Source organism: Ahaetulla prasina, chromosome 10 (genome assembly GCF_028640845.1).
Source record: "Ahaetulla prasina isolate Xishuangbanna chromosome 10, ASM2864084v1, whole genome shotgun sequence".
Classification (NCBI taxonomy): Eukaryota; Metazoa; Chordata; class Lepidosauria; order Squamata; family Colubridae; genus Ahaetulla; species Ahaetulla prasina.
In genome coordinates, this window is record NC_080548.1 from 32,412,404 (window position 1) to 32,432,381 (window position 19,978).

Sequence of the window (19,978 nt, forward strand, 5' to 3'; positions counted from 1 at the left end):
CTTTTAGCCCAAACATTTGGGAGGTCAACCAGGAGGTGAAAGATACTTCCAGGGAGGGCCAGGTAGTAAAACAGATCTTCTCCAAGCAGTTTTTTTTTTAAGTGGTACTAAGAGTTAGTTTTTGAAATGTTCCTTTTGGGACCCAGGTTGCTGAACCAAAGGTTTATTCAAGTAGCTTTTCAACGAAAACACACACAAACAAAACCATAGATTTTTATTTACACAGTGAGAAGAAATACTATCTGTATTACAAGATCCGCAGGGTGGACTCCATTTTCAGAGTTTTAAAACAAAAACGTGGACTCCAAGAAGTCTGGAAGAAGAAAGAAGAAAGAAAGAAGAAAGGAGGGAGAAAGAAGGAACCGAGGGAGAGAGGGAAGGAGGAAGGCAGGAAAGGAAGGAAGGAAGGAGAAAGAAAGAAAAAGAAAGAAAGGAGGAGGTGGGTGGAAAGGCAGGCAGGCAGGCAGGCAGGCAGGAAGGAAGGAAGAAAAAAGAAAAAGAAAGAAAGAAAGAAAGGAAGGAAGGAAAAGAAGGAAGGAAGAAAAAGAAGGAAAAGAAAGAAGGCATGAAGGAAAGAAGGAAGGAAAGAAAGGAGGGAGGGAAGGAAGGAAGAAAAAGAAAGCCATAATAAATACCTCTCCTTTTAGAGTGGATGGAGTTAGCAAGAGGGGCAGCCAGGAAGTGCCAGGCTCAGCAGTTTCCGTCCAGTCGGGGGAGAGAAAGACGACCAAATCTTTCTTCCATCCAAGGCAGCCTTGTTTTTTCCAGTGTTTTTCCTTCCAGCTCAGAGGTGAAGCTGAGCAGTCCCTGGTCTGGCACCAAGTTGGATGCTGGCAGCTGAAAGGGAAGATGAGACACATTCAAGGGGAACTTTCTGCCCCCTGCAGAAAGTTGGGGAGCCGACAGGATGTGGCGGGAACTGACTCTGCTCCCTTACACCGTTGTCATGACTTTGAGCGAGCCGGATCGGAAGCGCATAATTTTCTTCTTGAGTGCGTGAGAGGCCTTGATCTTGACGAAGACTTTGGGCTGCCCGCTGGTAGCCTTTCCTGGGCCGGATGCCGACACCAGCTGCGGGGAGAGCTGCTGCGGCCACACAAGACCCCCACTCTCGTCCGTATCGCTGGATGCGCCGCTGCTGTACGGTGGTGGCGAGTCCCCGTCGCTCATGCTGGACTCGCTGTCTCCGCCAACCAGGCCCTCCTCCAGGCGGCACACGGGGGCCCTCCTGGCTGGCTCGCCCGAACACTCAGAGTCGCTGCCTGGATAGGTGTACCCTGCAGGGCCTGGCCCCTGTTGGCCCCGGGGTGGCTCCATGGTGCTCCCGGGAGACAGCTCCTCTTGAGAGATCTCGGCCGTTGAGCTCCATTTGCGGTAGCCGCCGCCCGCGTTCCCTTGCAACCGACGTTGCCGGGACTGTTTCTGCGCCGATTCCTCTCGGTCCATGGTCCCGTATTTCAGCCTAGACCTGTTCAGGAGGCTATTCTCCGATTGAGACCTGGCTGCCTTCTTGGATTTGGGGGAACTTTTCCTTCCTCCGCCCTTTCTCCCAGCCCCCTCGCTCCCCTCATCTGTAAAGCGGCACTTCTTGGCAGGGGCCACAACCCGTGGCCGTTCCCTCACCAGCAGAGGGACCCGCTCGGGCGACAGTTCCACCGAGCGGCCTTTGGTCAGGGGTGGGGGCTTCTTCCTGCCCGCCCGGTGAGCCTGCTGGGCCCAGGGGGGCTGCTGAGCGGGGATGTATTGGGCTTTCACCATCAGGCAGCCTCCTTCCTCCGACTCGTAGGAGACTGGCTCCTGGCCACTTCCCCGCGAGGACCCATCCTCCCTGTCCAACAGAGGGGACGAGGGGTAGACAGTGTCGTAGTGGTCTATGGAAGGAGGCCTCCCTTGGGCCAATGCCTGCAGCTTAGGGGGCTTCCGGAGACTGGATGGAGGCGGATGGAAGTCCTCCGCCACCATCTTGGCGGCCAAAGTCCTCTCGGCTGCAGCATCCCACGAAGACCAGACACGGGTGGTGGTGACAGCTGTGCCCCCCTCATGGCCGCAGGGCGAAGGAGTGCTACTGCCCCTCTCCATGGCTGGAGGATGCCTGCGGTCAGCCTGCAGAGAGAGCAGCTCGGAGGGTCGCTTGCAGAGGCTGCTCTGGCGCACCACGCCACTCTTGGCCGGTGGTTCCAAGCCGAGGCTCGTCCGGGGCTTGCTGCCTCTGACCAGCTGGCTGCGGCGGCGGAGGAGGCGCGAGATGTAGCTCTCCACCCGCTGGCCCTGCGAAGCCGCCTCTGTGTAGAGCTGGAAGTCGTTTCCGTAGGCCTCCAAGTTGCCATCGGGATCCTCCGGATAGGACAAGGCCCGGGAAGCAGCCGAGGAGAAGGCGGGGTCCTCATACAAGGGGCTCTGGAAGAAGGGGCTCTGCAGGGCCACCGCATGCAGGGGACTGGGGTACAAGAAAGGGTCTGGGGTGAAGCAGGTGGGTAGCGCCTCGGCAGACTGCTCTTGGGATGAGTTGTAGGGGGCTGAGAAGGAGCGTGGCATGGTGCTCCGTTGGGTCCTCTCCTTGCTGTTGTTGGCTACATCCCCTGTGGAAGGCAAGAGAGAGAGAGAGAGAGAGCTGGGCAGGTGGGGAGCTGGACCCCCGAGCTCCGAATGCCGAAACTGTCGCAAGGAATCGTCCTCACTGAATAAGTCTACCTTTGAGGAGTCCAGGATGCTCTCTGGGCCTGGTTGTTTTTGTGAAGAAATTTCATTATTCAAGGTATGTAACACCATCAGTACTGACTGGATCAAGAAAACCACCGAGCTCAGAGACCACCAAGGACCATGACTACTATCTCTCCTCCTCTTTCTTCTTCTACTTCTCTTCCTCCTCCTGCTCTTCCTCCTTCTCCTCTCCCCCTCCTCCTCCATCATGAAACATCTGCACGAACTCCACCAAGCTCAGAGAGCACCAGGGATCCCACAGTCCTCCTCTTCCTCTTCCTCTTCCTCTCCCCTACAATCTTTTTACACTGATGACGTATCTACTCAATGAAACATCTGCAAGAAAACAATCAAGCTCAGAGATCCCCAAGGACCCCTCAATTCAACCCTGATCTACAAATAATCTCCTTTCTTAGGTCTACCTTTTCCCACCCCAAGACTAGCCAAGTGCCCATCAACACAACCTCTTCCTCTTACCTACCTACAGATTTGGGACGCTCGTTGGAATAACCAAGGCGGGATTCTAGGTGGCTGATCCGGGAATAGGACCCGGATGCCGATGGGATGCTGGATGAAGAATCTTCAAACCCGGAAGCTGGTGAATCGGAGGCCACGGCTGACTGCTGACCCTCGTGGAAACCTGGTGAAGAAGTGGCATCCAGATTTCTGGCCTCCTGTGACCTCCAACGTTCCAGCCAAGCAAGGAAGGCCAGATTGCCCGTGATCCCACTTCTGACACCAGCCATAGAAGGAGGGAAGGAGCAAGGCGAGACCCAACTGGCCAACCCAACGGAGGAGGACCATGTATCAGGCAGGTGCCGTGCTTTCTTCTCCCCATACCTGAACTAGGCCAGCTGTCTGTCTCAACTGCCTCCCCACACGTCTTCTCGTTGCCGTACAGTCGCAGTAAACCCAGCTGCTCTTCCATTTCCCACATCAGCTCAGGAAGGGCATCCTAGGAGAAGCAGAAAAGGCATCAGTTTAAGAAAACTGGATATTACTGCTTCTTCCTTTGTAGTAGGTATAATAGTATCTAAATAGTAATATCATAGTAGGTATTTATTAAGTAGGTATCATACACTGAGTTAGAATAGAATAGAGCTGGAAGGGACCTTGGAGGTCTTCTAGTCCAGCCCCCTGCTCAAGCAGGAGACCCTAGACCAGTGATGGTGAACCTTTTGGTCCTTGCGTGCCGAAAGCGTGGCCGTGTGCGTGACAGCACACGCGTGTATGCCCACACCCATAATACAATGAGAGCATGCCACCACCCACCGCAAGCTCCCCCGCGGATATGCATGCGACCCCTCCCCCCGGACCCTGTTTTGGACCTAGCAGGCCATCCTGAAGCCTCCTGGGACCAAAAACGGGGGGCTGGGCGCACGCTGCCCCCTCCCCCCCCATCCATGCTGTTACAGGTGATAGGTCCGCCTTGTATGCAGCTTTATTCCTCTCTAGCATTCATCTCCAATGTTCAGCGATGCATTTCCGGCCTCTCTAGGATTTACCTCTATCTGCTCCTGTGAGGCACTTCCTGTTCCTGTTGGATGTATATACAGCTCACCTGCCGGCAGAGAGGAGCCACCTGTGCCATCACGGCCCTATGCCATTTCAGACAAGGGGCTGTCCAGTCATAGATAATAATCAATTATTAATTATTATTAATAGTAATAATTATTATTAATAATAATAATACCATGGAGTATATACCGGGGTGAAATCCAGCAGGTTCTGACAGGTTCTGACGAACTGGTAGCGGAAATTTTGACTAGTTTGGAGAACCGGCAAATGCCACCTGTGGCTGGCCCCAGAGTGGGGTGGGAATGGGGATTTTGCAGTATCCTTCCTCTGCCACGCCCACCAAGCCACGCCCACCAAGCCACACCCACCAAGCCACACCCACCAAGCCACGCCCACAGAACCAGTAGTAAAAAAAAATTTGGATTTCACCACTGGTATATACTCAATGCTATTATTACCGAAGTAGGTATATACGCAATGATTGAGTATATACAATATATAATAACGTAGTAATACTCAGTGTATGATTAGTACACTGAGTAGGTATCACCTTGCTGCGATACCTACTCGATGCAGTAATCACTACTGCGCTGCCCCCCAAAATCAGGGAAATCGACACAACCTCCGAGTCCAGAAATCTGGAAGGGGGATGGACCCCCAATCACTTCCTTCCCCATCGCTCTCTCCTCAAAGACACACAACTCTCTCAGGAGACGCAACACGACAGCTCTAGCAGCAACTAGACTTTTTGGAGGGTTGTGTATCTTCTCCTTGATGTGACCCCTTTTCCTTACAAGCCAAGCTAGATTCCATACACAGGAAACCCCCCCCCCCAGAGGTGGATGAGGTCAGCAGTCCACACAAGCATTATCGTGGCAGCCAGATGGAACATGGAGATTTTGGTCTCCAGAAGACAGTGTGCGTGTGTGTATCTGTCTAGGGGTGGATGTGTAAATGTGAACGAGAGAAAGGGACTGGGAAAAGAAGGAAGGGGGGGAGCTATGGGGCAGCTTTTGACCTTCAGACAGATGGTGGCCTCAGGGACAAAAACCGACTCGTTTGGGAGCATCAGTCAAACTCTGGACAGGAAAACAATGGGGTGAAATTCTCACCCGGCCCAAATTACATGTGTGTGGGCCTGCGTGTGCCTGTAATCACAAAGTAGCATCTGTTGGCAACCACAGACCTCTTCGGACATCCCCATCCAACCAAGCTAACCGGAGATGGCAAAGATTGGAGGGAATCTCCATCAAATCTTGGAGGAAGTCGAGTGGACAGCAAAACAAAGCAAAAAAAGAAAAGAAAAAAAGCAAAAAAATCAGAAAAGCAAAAAAGCAAAAAGCAAAGGAACTCCAAGACACAACACATCTCCACGATATTATCCTGGCCAAATATTTCAGACAGCTCCTGTTGTAAGCATTCCAAGTGTTTAACGCACGTCTCCCCAGTGCTCTGTCGGAGAGGGAGTGCATTGGCTTGGCTGTGACTGGAAAGGAACGCAAGGGGTCCACCAGTCCACCCAGGTTGCCACCAGTGAGGGAGGCTAACCCTGGAGAAGATCTCTGGGTAGGGGGAGAAGGCAACCTGAGTGGCTTTTTCTCACACGGATAGCTGCGTTTGAACAGAGTTTCAGGCTAGTTCAGATTTTGTAAGTGAGACTGACATCGGATTTAGAAAACGTGGAAATGTGCTTGTGGACTAATTATGGTGGGAACCAGGGAGACTGATTTTTCAACTTTGGCCCCTTTAGGATCAGGGGACTTCAGCTTCAATTCCTCAAAACTGGCTGGGGAATTCTGGGACTTGAAGTCCACCCATCTTCAGAGGGGAAGGTTGGCTGGAGAATTGTGGGACTTGAAGTCCTTCCCTCTTTCAAGTGGAGAAACACTCAGTAAGCTCAAACTGCCCAAGGAGCTGCTGATCCAGTTCTACAGAGGAACTATTGAGTCTGTCATTTGCACCTCTATAACTGCCTGGTTCGGTTCTGCAACCCAACAAGAAAAACACAGACTTCAGAGGATCATTAGAACTGCAGAAAAAATAATTGCTACCAACCTGCCTTCCATTGAGGACCTGTATACTGCACGAATCAAGAAGAGGGCCGTGAAAATATTTACAGACCCCTCGCATCCTGGACATAAACTGTTTCAACTCCTACCCTCAAAACGACGCTATAGAGCACTGCACACCAGAACAACTAGACACAAGAACAGTTTTTTCCCGAAGGCCATCACTCTGCTAAACAAATAATTCCCTCAACACTGTCAAACTATTTACTAAATCTGCACTACTATTAATCTTCTCATCATTCCCATCACCCATCTCCTTCCACTTATGACTGTATGACTGTAACTTTGTTGCTGGCAATCCTTATGATTTATATTGATATATTGACCATCAATTTGTTGTAAATGTACCTTGATGAAGGTATCTTTTCTTTTATGCACACTGAGAGCATATGCACCAAGACAAATTCCTTGTGTGTCCAATCACACTTGGCCAATAAAAAATTCTATTCTATTCTACTGATGTAAGGCAAATCAAGAACGAAGCAGACCGGAGAAGAATGCGCAGCATCCTTAAGCCAGTCTGTGGCGGTCATGGGTTCAGCAGATTCCTTTAAGCTCTACTGCTGAATTCCCGTCTGTGTCTCGCTATCAGCTGTTATGCTCAGCAGGAGTTTTGCTTCCAAATTGTCTGGATGAGGTCATGGAAGAAAACTTCTCCCGGCTCAGCTTTTATCTGGAGCTGCTTGTTTTGTCTCAACCTAACCAGTGGATTTCCACTCACGGAAAATGTAGGTTCTTCTGGTTATTTCTTGCACAACCGTCAGCCCTGTGCACAGAATTCTCTGACACACCACAAAAGCTGCGGCGACTGGAGGCTAAAACATATGAAGAACGGTTGCAGGAACTCGGTATGTCTAGTTTAATGAAAGGTAGAATTAGGGGAGACATGATAGCCGTGTTCCAATATCTCAGGGGCTGCCACAAAGAAGAGGGAGTCAAGCTATTCTCCAAAGCCCCTGAAGGCAGGACAAGAAGCAATGGGTGGAAACTAATCAAGGAGAGAAGCAACTTAGAACTAAGGAGAAATTTCCTGACAGTGAGAACAATTAATCAGTGGAACAACTTGCCTCCAGGAGTTGGGAATTCTCCAATACTGAAGGTTTTTAAGAAGAGATTGGACAACCATTTGTCTGAAATGGTGTAGGATTTCCTGCCTGGGCAGGGGGTTGGACTAGAAGGCCTCCAAGGTCCCTTCCAACTCTGTTATTATTATTATTATTAAGCTTCAGCTAATATATGCCAGTATAGGTAGTTGAAGTCTACAAGTCTTAACATTTCCAAGCTTGAATACCCCTATTCTATACCATCCCGGACAAATGGCAGTCCAATTTCTTCTCAAAAACCTCCAGTGTTGGAGCACTCGCAACTTCTGGTGGCAGGCTGTTCCACTGGTTAATTGTTCTTGCTGTCAGGAAATCCCTCCTTAGTTCTAGGTTGCTTCTCTCTCTCGATCAGTTTCCATCCTTTGCTTCTTGTCCTGCCCTCAGGAGCTTTGGATGAATAAATTGACCCCCTCTTCCAGTGGTGGGATTCAAGTAATTTAACAACCGGTTCTCTGCCCTAATGATTTCTTCCAACAACCAGTTTGCCAAACTGCTCAGAGAGTTAACAACCGGTTCTCCCGAAGTGATGCGAACTAGCTGAATCCCACCACTGCCCTCTTCTCTGTGGCAGCCCTTCAAACCTTAGAACACTGCCATCGTATCACCGCTGGTCCTTCTATCCGTTAAGATAGAAGTACCCAATTCCTGCAACCGTTCTTCATATATTTTTAGTCTCCGGTTCCCTAACCATCTTTGTTGCTAAGGATGTGACCATCCTAGATTTTGCATTTCCAGTTTGCTTGCACATGCCTAAGAAAGAAGAGACCCACCAATCCGCTCCCTCACCTATCAAAATTTACATCTAACCTACTTTTTACCTGCTGCAGTTGAGTGGATTCCAGTTACAGAATCTGGAAAAAAATCCCTTATAACAGGGCTCTCCAACCTTGGTAACTTTAAGCCTGGCGGACTTCAACTCCCAGAATTCCCCAGCCAGCAAAAAGCAAAAAAGCAAAACTGGCTGGGGAATTCTGGGAGGTGAAGTCCGCCAGGCTTAAAGTTGCCAAGGTTGGAGAGCCCTGCCTTATAAGGAAAGAGAAAGGAAACCTTCAAAGCTTTTAAGAAAATAATCTGCCCTGGGCGGGGACTTGATTCCTTCTGCAAGACAGACTCCCGAAGAGGAGATATCTCCTTCCTTATCTTCTACTTTCCTTGTCTCCCTTTTCTGCCCCTGGGTGTCTGTGTGTGTCCAAGATGGCAACTATGACATGGATAGATTGCATTCAGTTGACTCATGACAGCCTCCGAGGTCTTCTGTAGAGAGTCTCAGCCATCCAGAAAGAACTTTTTCTTTCAGGAGGCAAATGGACTTTCTTGTTTTGTTTTTTTTCTTTTGAAGACCTTTCGTTTCTCATCCAAGAAGCTTCTTCAGCTCTGACAGGATGTTGGGGAATGGAAAGATTTGTACCAGAGGTGGGTTTCAGCAGGTTCTGACTAGTTCTGGAGAACCAGTAGCGGAAATCTTGAGTAGTTTGGAGAACCAGTATTAAAAATTCTGACTGGCCCCGCCCCCAACTATTCTCTGCCTCCCGAGTCCCAGCTCATCGGGAGGGAATGGGGATTTTGCAGTATCCTTCCCCTGGAGTGGGGAGGGAATGGAGATTTTGCAGTATCCTTCCCTTGTCACGCCCACCAAGCCAAGCCACGCCCACCAAGTCACGCCCACAGAACTGGTGGTAAAAAAAATTGAATCCCACCCCTGATCTGTATTCCTTGCAGACAGCTGGACATTTTCATCCTTTCTAGAGGGTCCTTGAGGCCACTTGGAGGTATCTCTGTGTCCTCAGGGTCACCTGAGTGGTGTTCCTGGTTCCTGCAGTCTGCATTTTTTTTCTCTTTTCGTTATACAATTTGGGATGAACACCCTTGGAATAGTGTGGGAGTAGGAATGGATTTCCAGGAATAAAATTGCAGACTACAGGAACCAGGAGCATCGCTCAGGTGACCCTGAGGACACACACAAAAACCTTCAAGGGCTTCAAGGACCCTCTAAAACAGGGGTCTCCAACCTTGGCAACTTTAAGACATGTGGACTTCAACTCCCAGAATTCCTCAGCCAGTCTTAAAGTTGCCAAGGTTGGAGACCCCTGCTCTAAAAAGATGCAAATGACCAACTGTCTGTAAGGAGTATTAATCCTTCCACTCCCCCCTATCCTGTCAGAGCTGAAGAAGCCACTAAAAAAGAGAGGATTAAAAAGCACAAAAGGAAACAAAAAGGCCAAAAAACCTGCCTCCTTCCCTAGCAATCCACACCCCAGGTGATCAGAGATTAGCACCAAGATAAACACTACCAGACCAATAATCAACAATCAACAAAGCCCCAGTCAAGGAGTTACCAACACAGACAAAAAAGCTAATAGTAAACAACAGCATAATCAAGGAGCCACCAAGAATGCTCCCACCAACACTGGGGATATAGGGCAAGCCATTTGTAGATAAAAATAAGAGGGAAATTCCACTCTTTTCTAGCACTGATGATGTTACCTAGTTTGGTAATGAAACGTCTGCAAGGGAACCACCAAGCTCAGAGAGCACCAAGGAACCCACAGTTCTCCTCCTCTCCCTCTTCCTCCTCCTCCCCACTTTACACACCCCACCTCCTTCTAGCTCTGATTATATTACCTTGTTTGGTAATGAAACATCTGCAAGGAAATCACCAAGCTCAGCGGAGCACCAATGCAGTACCGTAGAAGCAGGGGTATCTCGAACGCAAGTATGGTTCCATTAACACACTGCATTATCCCCCCATGCATATGGTGCAACCACAAAAGCACACACTTTGGAATGGCCAGAGAAGTATAGCTGTGAAGTGGGTCACCTGTTTGTTTACAATCCACTTCTAGCACAAACAGGTTTACAGTCCTTCATTCTTGCTTATTTGATCTAGATATTTTATTTTCAAAGAAAAACGCCCCTTTTACGCCCAGCCTGTCGTCGGCGCTTTCACCACGGGCTAGTCAATTTCACAATCCCAGCTTGTCAATTTCATCATTTTTGGGGGCAGATTTTCATGAGAAAAGCTTGCTTTGATTCCAATTCCCATCGTTCCCTAAGCATTTCCCACAACTTAACTGTGATGAAACCAGAGCTATAAAACACATCACACTTGGAATTGCAGCAGAGATATAATTACCTTGAAAAACCCTTGCCTAAAACCCATAAAGTCAGAATAATCAGATTGTTTCTCTTCTCATCAGGAAGCTATTAGGAGAGAAATTTTAAAAAATGATTGCAAGAATGCAATACGACTTCCTTGCAAGGAAAAAGGAAAGTCAAGGTGGAAAATAGAAATAGAACTGTACAGTATTTGCAACGTTCATTTATAGCGGTTGCATTTGTATTTATTTTAAAGGTGGGGGGATTGAAAATTCCAAGGAATTGCATCCCAGTTAGGGAATTCTGGGAGTTGACATCCACAAGCCTTAAAAGTTGCCAAAGTTGGACACCCGATTCTAATCCATCATTTCTGCTCTGGCCCTAAAACAAACCCTATTTTTTCTCACTTACTTATCTTGACAGTTTTTATCCAATCACTTTTTTTTTTTTAATCAAAATCCGGCACAGTGCCTTGTGGTCTGCAGGAACCGAGGAGTCTACAGCGGAAGGATACAGAAATGTAGTTTTTTAAAAAAATTGAAAGAGGATTCTTTTTCCCCCCATCCTGGTTGGGAAAAACATCAAGTTTTATCCCAGGTGCTGCAGCGCAAGGAACGAAGGAAGCACACTTCAGATTTTAACGGTTTTGCAGAGTTTTCCCCATCAGTTTTGCCTCTCTGCTTTTCCTAATTAACCAGAGAGGCATTTGGGATGCCCTAGTTGTAAGGAAGACCCTTCCTCTCCTCCATTTGCAAAGGCTTTGGGAGTGGGTGGGGAGCCCACAAAGAATTCTCAAGCCCTTTTCCAGAGGAAAAAAAGTGAAGCTCAGACAGTTGCGGCTGCCTGAGCCGAAAGTCAGGAACGTTATTTTATTTTATTTTTTAAAAAGAACTCAAAGCTTTTGCCAATTTTTCTTTCATCGGAACACATTCCTCGGATGATCCCTAGATTGCAAAACCAGAGCCTGGAAAAACATAGCTGAAATAATTGCACTAAGAAACATGAAAGCTGGCCCCGATGAAGGAGCACACACAGCTCATTAAACTCTGGCCGTGCCTCCAAGTGGCACTTGACTACAAAGCCCATGGTTCTCTCAGCCAGCACCAAGGTCGTAATACAGCACACCTGCAGGACTTCAAGTGAGGAAGGTGACTTCTGTTGGCAAGAGCTGCTCAGATTTCAAAGCTACTTGGTGTATCTGTGGTTTGTTTTATTACAGGGTGGGGAAAATAAATGCTAATTAAAGATCTTAGCCTCTTGCAAGCAAGAGCTGGATGCATTCAGGACTGGTTGTGTTCATTTTCATAACAGAGATATCCGGGGGTGAGTGGGTAGGTGGGGGAGGAGCAAATAAGCACAGCTGTCTGGGGAATTCTGGGAGTTGAAGTCCACAAGTCCTAAAGTTGCCAAGGTCGGACATCCCTGCTCTTCCAGACAAATGGCTGTCCAGTCTCTTCTTGGAAACCTCCAGATATGGAGCACCCTCAACTTATCCTATCTGTTACTTCTTGTCCCGAACAGAATACGGAATAACAGAGTTGAAAGAGACCTTGGAGGTCTTCTAGCCCAACCTCCTGCAAAAGAGAATCCTGGGAGTTGAAGCCCACAAGTCTTAAAAGTTGCCAAGGTTGGAGACCCTAAGGTGGGTTTCAGCAGGTTATGACCAGTTCTGGAGAACTGGTAGCGGAAATTTTGAGCAGTTCGGAGAACCGGTAGTAAAAATTCTGACCGGCCCCGCCTCCATCTATTTTCTGCCTCCTGAGTCCCAGCTGATCGGGAGGAAATGGGGATTTTGCAGTATCCTTCCCCTGCCACGCCCACCAAGCCACGCCCATCAAGCCATACCCAGAGAACCAGTAGTAAAAAATTTTGAAACCCACCACTGCCCTAAGTGTAGATGGTCCTCACTGGTGAAGAATGCCTAAGTATCTAACTCTAAATATCTAACCCTGTCACAGAAGTACAACTTCTTCTGAAGCGTGCCCGTTCCTAAGGGGCTGGACTATTAGTAGTCCCATCATCCTTTAACTAGGCTCCTTGGGAGTTATGGGAATTGACGTCCAGCCCATCTGCAGGGGTCTCAGGTTGGGGAAGGCAAGCTTTGTCCAATCTCCTTTTACAGAGTCATAAATTCCCTTGAAAGACCCATCAAAGCTTCTCCATTGTCAACCTTATCTTATCTTCTGTGCCCTGAGTAGTATCTTTAGAAAACCTCCCCCAGCTCTCTGCTTAAAGCTGTTCCTGCCAGGGCTTCCCACCTCCCTCTTTTGCATTTGGCACTTAATTACGGAGGAAATTTGCATTTTCCTCTTTTGTTCCTTGTCATCTTGTTTTCCTGCTGGAAGTGTCACGGATTCGATTTAGGCAGAAGGGGTTAAATAGCATGGAAATTGAGTTAGGGAATAAGGTGGGTTTCCTTTCCCCAGATGGTTTTGCCCAAGAACACAGCTCGTCTGCTGAGCGGTAGCAACAGAACAAGGAAGAAGAAGGTTGGAAGGGACTTTGAAGGTCTTCTAGTCCAACCCACTGCTCAAGCAGGAGACTCTATACTAAGTGTCTCCAACTTTGGCCACTTTAAGACTTGTGGAGTGGACTTCAACTCCCAGAATTCCCCAGCCAGCTGCAAGGAACCCCTCAAGCTCAGAGAGCACCAAGATACCCTCGTTTGTTTCAACCCTGAGCTGGAAATATTCTCTTTTATCGATCCTTTCAAGTTTCAATCAAGAGGCTGGTCTTTGAAGCTATAATGCAGGAAACTGAAATAAAAAAAATTTCCTCCTTCCAATCCGGCACCCGCTCTCTTTTTTCCTTACTAATTTTCCTGGAAATGACAAGCAATCCACAAAGAACTTTTAAGAAGAGACGTTGGGATTGCCAATATTTTCTGGCTGGGTTCCTCATCCGCAACGTCCAAATTCAAACAATTTATAAGCACACACGTTCAAAGCTGAGCTTCAAAACATTTCAACCCACCAAAGTTTAGGGAGAGAGTGAGAGAGAGAGAGAGAGAGAGAGAGAATGGGGCAAAGAGGCCTGAACTGTTATCCTTCCTTCTTAAAAGCTCTGAACCACTGCACCGTCTGTAAGGACTGACTCAAAGGAGAGAAGGCAGAATCTGGAGCAGAGCTGCCCTAAACAGGGGAAATGCACGAAAGGGCTGGCCAAAAGCAAATTCAACTTCTCCAGATCAGCAGCCAAATGACCTAGTCGGTCCCTGGCATGATACGGTAGAACCAAGTGGAGCATTTTGAATTTTATATACATGTTTGAAGTCTTCACGGTGTTAGAAAAACCAAAGCAAAGACAAACACAAATGTCAGCAAGGAGAAAGAGGATGGAGTTTTTCTGCCTTATTTAGTTAATGAACCCAGAATGATGGATGGATGGGTGGAGGTAGGGAGAGACAGAGAGATGATGGATGGATGGATGGATGGATGGATGGATGGATGGATGGATGGATGGATGTAGAGATAGAGATTGATAGAGATAGATGGCTAGACAGAGAGACAGATTTGATGGATGGAGAGAGAGAGATAATTGATGGATGGATGGATAGATGGATGGATGGATGGATAGATAATAGATAGATACTGTGTTTCCCCCAAAATAAGAACCTGTCTTATCTTTTTTTGAAGTCCAAAATAAGCACTTGGCCTTATTTTCGGGGAGGTCTTATTATTTTGGGGCGCGTGGAGCAAGATGGGGCTCCTCTTGCCATCTTACCCGATTTCCAGCTCTGACACCCTAATCCTAAGCAGAAGAAATGGCAGGAACCGGCTGTGCATGCATTTAAATATTTTTTTGGGGGAGGCTTATTTTACCACATGTAAAAAGCCCGATTGGGCTTATTATCAGGGAATGTCTTATTTTTGGGAAAACAGGGTATTTGATGGATAGGGGGAGAGAGAGAGAGAGAGAGAGAGAGAGAGAGAGAGAGAGAGAGAGAGAGAGAGAATAGCTGGATGGAGAGAGATATAGAGATAGATAGAGATGGATAGATAGATAGGATAGATGGATGGATGAATGGAGAGAGAGAAAGAGAGTTCAGACGGGGTTGTTGAGATAATCAACCATTTCTCCACGAGGAAGGCATTTGGCGTTCCTGGCCCAACCCTCTTCCTCCCCAACCATCATAAATTCCAAGATAAACGATCAGATGGGAACGGAGGGAGGGAGGGACGGGGGGACGGGACCCGACTCTCCATCTGCAAATTCTCCCAGCTGAGCCAATTCAGCCTATGGGCTGATCTGGAAAAAGAGGCTCAGGAAGAGCGGATTCCCTCCCCCTCCAACTCCTTTCCTGGGAATTCTTACACCTCCCCCTCCTCTCCAACGTGCTCCTCTACAGGCGCCCTGACTTACGACCACAAGCGGGTCCCAGAATGGCGTGGCTCGCTTAACAACGGCCCTTCCGATCCCTCTTGTGGTCACGGGTCAAAGATTGCCTGCAGAGAATTGAAGCCATCAGGGCCACCACCTTGAAGTTTCTGAAACCCCCTCCCCCCCCCAATCACGACCTCCTCTGGGCCAAAGCCCAGGTCTCCTTCCAGCGGCAGTTTTTCAGGAGGGGGGGTCCCTTAAAGCGAGCATAGCAAGGTTTGTTACTCCTCCTCTGACCTTCGCTCTCCTTACCTGCCCTGCCCTGCCCTAAATTGTCCCTGGCCCTTTCCTCCAGGCCTGTTTGTCTGTCCTGGGTCCCCCTCCCCACCCAGGACCCTTTAGCACCCCATCCCCCACCCTAACTCCCCACCCTGCCACATACCTGCCATACTTTCAGGGTTGACCTTATCCCAACCTTCTCCCAAAGACCTCCCCTCCTTATCCCATTTCTCCCTCCATCCCAGCACAAGGTTTTATGGTGTTGACACGGCCTTCCTGGTGCCTAGTTGACCTCATGCGCACGCACACACACACACACACACCAAGGTGGGGGCCATTCCACAGACCCCCCCCTAAACCCAGCATGTTGAAAGAAACGAAGGACAATCTTAAAGATAAGGCTTCAGTTTACCCAGTAAACTTCAGCTCTTGGTCTGGGATTCCTCCCCTAGGAATACGAAGGACTTTCAAAGGTGGCTCTCTTAAGAACCACCGTTGGGGAAGCTGGGGAAGATAGGAGTTGTAGTCCAATGGCTCAGAGGTTGGCTAATGCAGGGGGCTCCCCAATCCACCTCTCTGAAGCAACTGTGCAAAACGACCGCCTGGTGAAAGAAGCTTTAGAAAAACTGGTAAGGAAAGTAAACACAGATCTCTTCAGGGAGGGGGAGAGGGAGGGAGGGAAGGAAGGAGGAAGGGAGGAAGAAAGGAAAGGAGGGAGGGGAGAGATAAGGAAGGAAGGAAGGAAAAGAGGATAGAGAGGGAGGGAGGGAGGGAGGAAGGAAGGAAAGAAAGAAGGAAGGAAGGAAAGAAAGAAGGAAGGAAGGAAAAGAGGATAGAGAAGGAGGGAGAGAGGGAGGAAAAGAGGGAAGGAGGGAGGGGAAAAAAGAAAGAAGGAAGGAAGGAAAGGAAAGAAAGGAAAGAAAGAAAGGAGGGAGGGAGGAGATGGGGAAGGAAGGAAGGAAGGAAGATAGGAGGGAGGGAGGAAAGAAAAGAGGATAGAGAGGGAGAGAGGATAGGAGAGAGGGAGGAAAAGAGGGGAGAAAGGAAAGAAGGAAGGAAGGAAAGAAAAGGAAAGAAAGAAGGGAGGGAGGGAGGAGATGGGGAAGGAAGGGAGAAGAAAACTCAGTGCAAAGAAGGTTATTTTTCTTCTAAAAGTGGGGAAGGGGAAGAATACATGGTATTGTGGGGGTCTGTACCAACTCCCCAGATTCTCAGCCCCAGCAGATCTGGAGGTGGCAAAGGAGTGATTCAAAGCCTCAACCTTGGCCAATTAAAGATGTGGGGGGGGGGCCTTTAATCCCCAGAATTCCCCAGCCAGAATTCCCAATTCTGAGAACTGAAGTTCAGCCATCTTCAAGTGGCTGAGACAGACACGCCACCGTTCCCGGGACAGGAAATGATCTGGCTCACACTGGACATAACTAGCCAATGGATCCCTTTCAACTCCCAAAACCAGGACAGCCAAAGAGGCAGGAGACCCCCACCCCCACCCGCCTCTCCCCAAAACCCCCGAGCTCATCGGTTGGCCAAAGAGGTCTAAGCAACTGGAATGTAACCACCCAACTCAGAGCTCAGTCTGGGTGATTCAGGTTAACCTTTTCTTTGTAAGGAACTCAAAGCGAAGTCCTTAGGCGATGGATTTCCAGGAGGAGACCCTGTTTAGACTACAATTCCCATCACCTTCAGCTGTGGGGGTGTGTGTGTGTGACAAAGATGGTAACGCCACACGTTTCAAAACATCCCATGCAGAAAACCTGCCCTGGGAATTTTGCTAGAAAATCAACAGATCTTTCAATTTCTTCAGTCCATCCAGGGGATGCTCGCTTGACCCAGCTTTATACTAGACCTAGGTGGGGTCTACATATCTCCAGGATGGCTCTTAAGACACACAAACACCCTCCTGCAAGCAAGGGGCTCTGCCTGTCTTCATCCTCTCCAACCAGGACAGGAAAGAGCCGTTGAGTTGGACTCCCCAGGGGATCATAAATTCAAAGTCTCAAAGACGGAATTATCTGTCAGGAACAGCCAGTCCTGGTGCTTAACACTATTCAGCAGGCTGAGAATACAAGCTTTCATTGTGTCCAGAAGTAGAATTGCTAGCTAAATACTGCAATATCTGTTCACAAACCACCATCTGGGGCGTTATAGGCTGGGTCACCTGTTAACCCAGCAGTGGCCAAGTTTTCATCTGGCAGCAACGGCCACTGCATGCCAATCCCACCAAGTGTGCCCAGCTGGCCCCACAATGTCGACCAGCAGCTCAGAGAATTGGAAGAGTTGGAAGAGATCCAAGAGGTCATGGAGTCTAACCCGCTGCAAATGGCAGGATTCACCACACCAGCCTCTAGTCAGCCTCTGAAAATCTCCAGGGAAGAAGCAAACTCCCCTCCTTGGGTGCCATCATCTAATATTTAATCTGATTTTCCCAATATTTAATTGGCACCTTAAGTCTCATCCCATGAGTTCTAGTCTTGCCTTCTGGAGCAAATGGGAAGAAATTTGAACTCTCTACAAGGCAATTGCCCTTCAAGAATTTGATGGCAGCTACTGTGTCCTCTTTACCAGCAAAATATTTCTGACAGGGGAATCTCTAACCTTGGCAACTTTAAGCCTGGCAGACTTCAACTCCAAGAATTCCCCAGCCATTTGCTCAGGTGAGAGCCAGATGCCAGCAAGGCTGAACCTTGGCGTAAAAGGCTTCTTCCAGAGCAGGGCAAGGAACCAGGGCTTCCCCGCTGCAACTGGGCAATCCAAAGGGTTCGTTTTAGATCAGGGCTCTCCAACCTTGGCAACTTTAAGGCTGGCAGACTTCAACTCCCAGAATCCCCCAGCTAGCCTAGGCCACGAGAAACCTTCTCTCCGATAAAAGCTGCAAGACCACCCAGTTCCAACCGGTAGGGACCCATGAACCAGAACCGAAGAGGGAAGAAGAACCTACTCCGAGATGATTCAGAGGGGAAAAGAAAAGGATCTGCTCTGGAATCCTTCTTCGAACTTCCAGGGCTCATGTCCCCCCGCATTTCAGCAGACCCGTCGGCTGGGGATACTTTCCCTTTCTCTTCCTCCCCCCCCCCACTTCAAGAATGCCAAAAGGGCAATCCAGACGCCAACTGCCCCCGCTCCGAATGCCACAGAGGCCAGCCTCGTTTTAATCCGGAGTCCATTCGATTCACCCTGGGCTCGCCTTTGCCGGGGACTCGCTTCCCTCTCGAGCAAGCAGCCTTCCCGGAGAAGGCAAAGGAGAGCTGGCGGACAGTTGTTCCATGCAGCCACGGGTGGATTCCGCCTTCCCCGTCCCGCGGGGACGCCGCTCGGACCCTTCCCCTTAGCTAAGCCCGCCTGGGAAGCATGGGAGGTGTAGTCCTGGAAATCTGGGAGGTACCTGCCTAGGGGAGGACAGGGCTTGGGGTGCAGAGCCGCTCCAGCAGTCTGCCCAGAAACGCCCCCCTGGCAGCAAAGCGGTCCCGGAGTTGGCCGCCTCAGCGGCGGATGGATCAGCGAAGCCGGCTGCCTGCTGCAAGCAGGAGATCCAGCCCGGCGGCGGGGGCTTGCAGGAGGGGAGGCGGCTTTTCTGAACCCAACCAAGCGCGGAAGGAAGGCGACGGGGCGCAGCTGCCCGCTTCCACGAAACCCCTTTAGGGCCGGGGGGGGGGAGACGAGGGGCGGGAGGGGAGGCAAGGGGGCGAGCGCCGCTCTTCCATCATCCCCATCCGCGGCGGGCGCGCGCATGCTCCTGCTCCATCCTTGACGGCCCCAGACCCATTCATCCGACTGCAGAGAAAGGAGCCCAGCGCAAGCGACCCCGCCATCGTCCGCCTCCACCGCCTCGCCGCCGCGGACGTCGGGCAAGAAGCAGCCTCCCGCAACCCCAACCCCAACCCAACCCAACCGAGAGATTTCCCGACGCCCCTTCCCCGCGGGACAGCCGGAAGACCCCCCTCCGCACACGGCATGTCAAAGACCCCCCGCCCCAAGGCAGAAAAAGGAGGAGAAGGGCGGGCTGCGGCGGCCCCCTCCCCTCGCCGTTCTGGCCGCCCCCTCCTCCCTTCCCGGGGCCGGGGGTCCCAATCCGAGGCGCCCCTTCCCCGCCTGGCTCGCTCTCCTGCCGCCCCCCAGCCCTCCCCAAGCCGGACCCCAGTGAAGGCGGCTGGGCTCGGCTCCTTCTCACCAGCTGCTGCTCCTCCGGAGAAGGATCCCCGGCGGCTCCGGGCTCGCTGTTGCTGCCGCTGCCGGGCTTGGCGGCGGCGGAGGGTTCGGCGGCGATGCGCAGCGCCTGCCGGACGCGCCGCTCCTGGCGGTCCCGCAGCAAGTGCAGCTCGCACAAGCCGGCCAGGGTGCCTTCGAGCCAGGCGCGCAGCCGGCTCCGCTCCGGGCTGGCCGGGAAGGAGAAGGCGCGGATCATGGTGGTGCCGCCAGCCGGCCAGGCAGCTGCAGCCCTTCGGCGGCCGGGCGGCGCCTCTGCAGCTCCGGCGCCGGGAAAGCGCTTCGGTGGCTGCTGCTGCGGCGGCTGCTGCTGCGGCTCCGGCGCTGTCACCGACTCATTTGCATGGCGCCGCTCATTGGCTCGCCTGCCCGAGACGGATTGGGAGACTCGGCCTCTCATTAGCCCTCCTCGGCTCAGCGCCGCGCCTCCCATTCAAACAATTGGGCTCTCGCCCAATCCAGCCACACCATTGGTTCCTTCGGCTCGGCTTTATTTACAAAAGCCACCCCCGCTCCCTTGGGGATCGGGCATTGGCTCAGCTGGGAGGCTCAATTTGCATGGCGTCCCCCCCCCACCTTGAAAGCTAGCCATTGGAAGTTGGCCCGTTGGGACCCGCCCTCGCAGCATGTTATTGGGCGGTTGGGGAAATAGATCTGCATACTCCCACCCGCGGAGCCCGAGCTCCTGAC

The 19,978-nt window shown here is 50.5% G+C and overlaps 1 protein-coding gene across 1 annotated transcript; it reads right to left on the reverse strand.

Moving 5' to 3' along the window:
- Nucleotides 1-248: 248 nt before the first annotated feature.
- Nucleotides 249-19,586, reverse strand: DACT3 (dishevelled binding antagonist of beta catenin 3). The gene is made up of 4 exons (XM_058195664.1): nucleotides 19,254-19,586; nucleotides 3,541-3,655; nucleotides 3,182-3,340; nucleotides 249-2,579 (listed from the first exon to the last, which is right to left on the reverse strand). Exons 1-4 carry the CDS (start codon nucleotides 19,485-19,487, stop codon nucleotides 934-936), a joined length of 2,154 nt encoding a protein of 717 aa, XP_058051647.1. The 5' UTR covers nucleotides 19,488-19,586; the 3' UTR covers nucleotides 249-933.
- Between the last annotated feature and the right edge of the window lie 392 nt (nucleotides 19,587-19,978).

Coding starts and splice junctions, on each gene's coding strand:
- DACT3 (XM_058195664.1), bottom strand. CDS start 19,487: ATGATCCGCGCCTTCTCCTTCCCGGCCAGCCCGGAGCGGAGCCGGCTG. Junction 3,341..3,540: donor AGACAGCTGGCCTAGTTCAG/GTATGGGGAGAA, acceptor CTTCTTCACCAG/GTTTCCACGAGGGTCAGCAG. Junction 2,580..3,181: donor CGAGCGTCCCAAATCTGTAG/GTAGGTAAGAGG, acceptor TGCCTTCCACAG/GGGATGTAGCCAACAACAGC.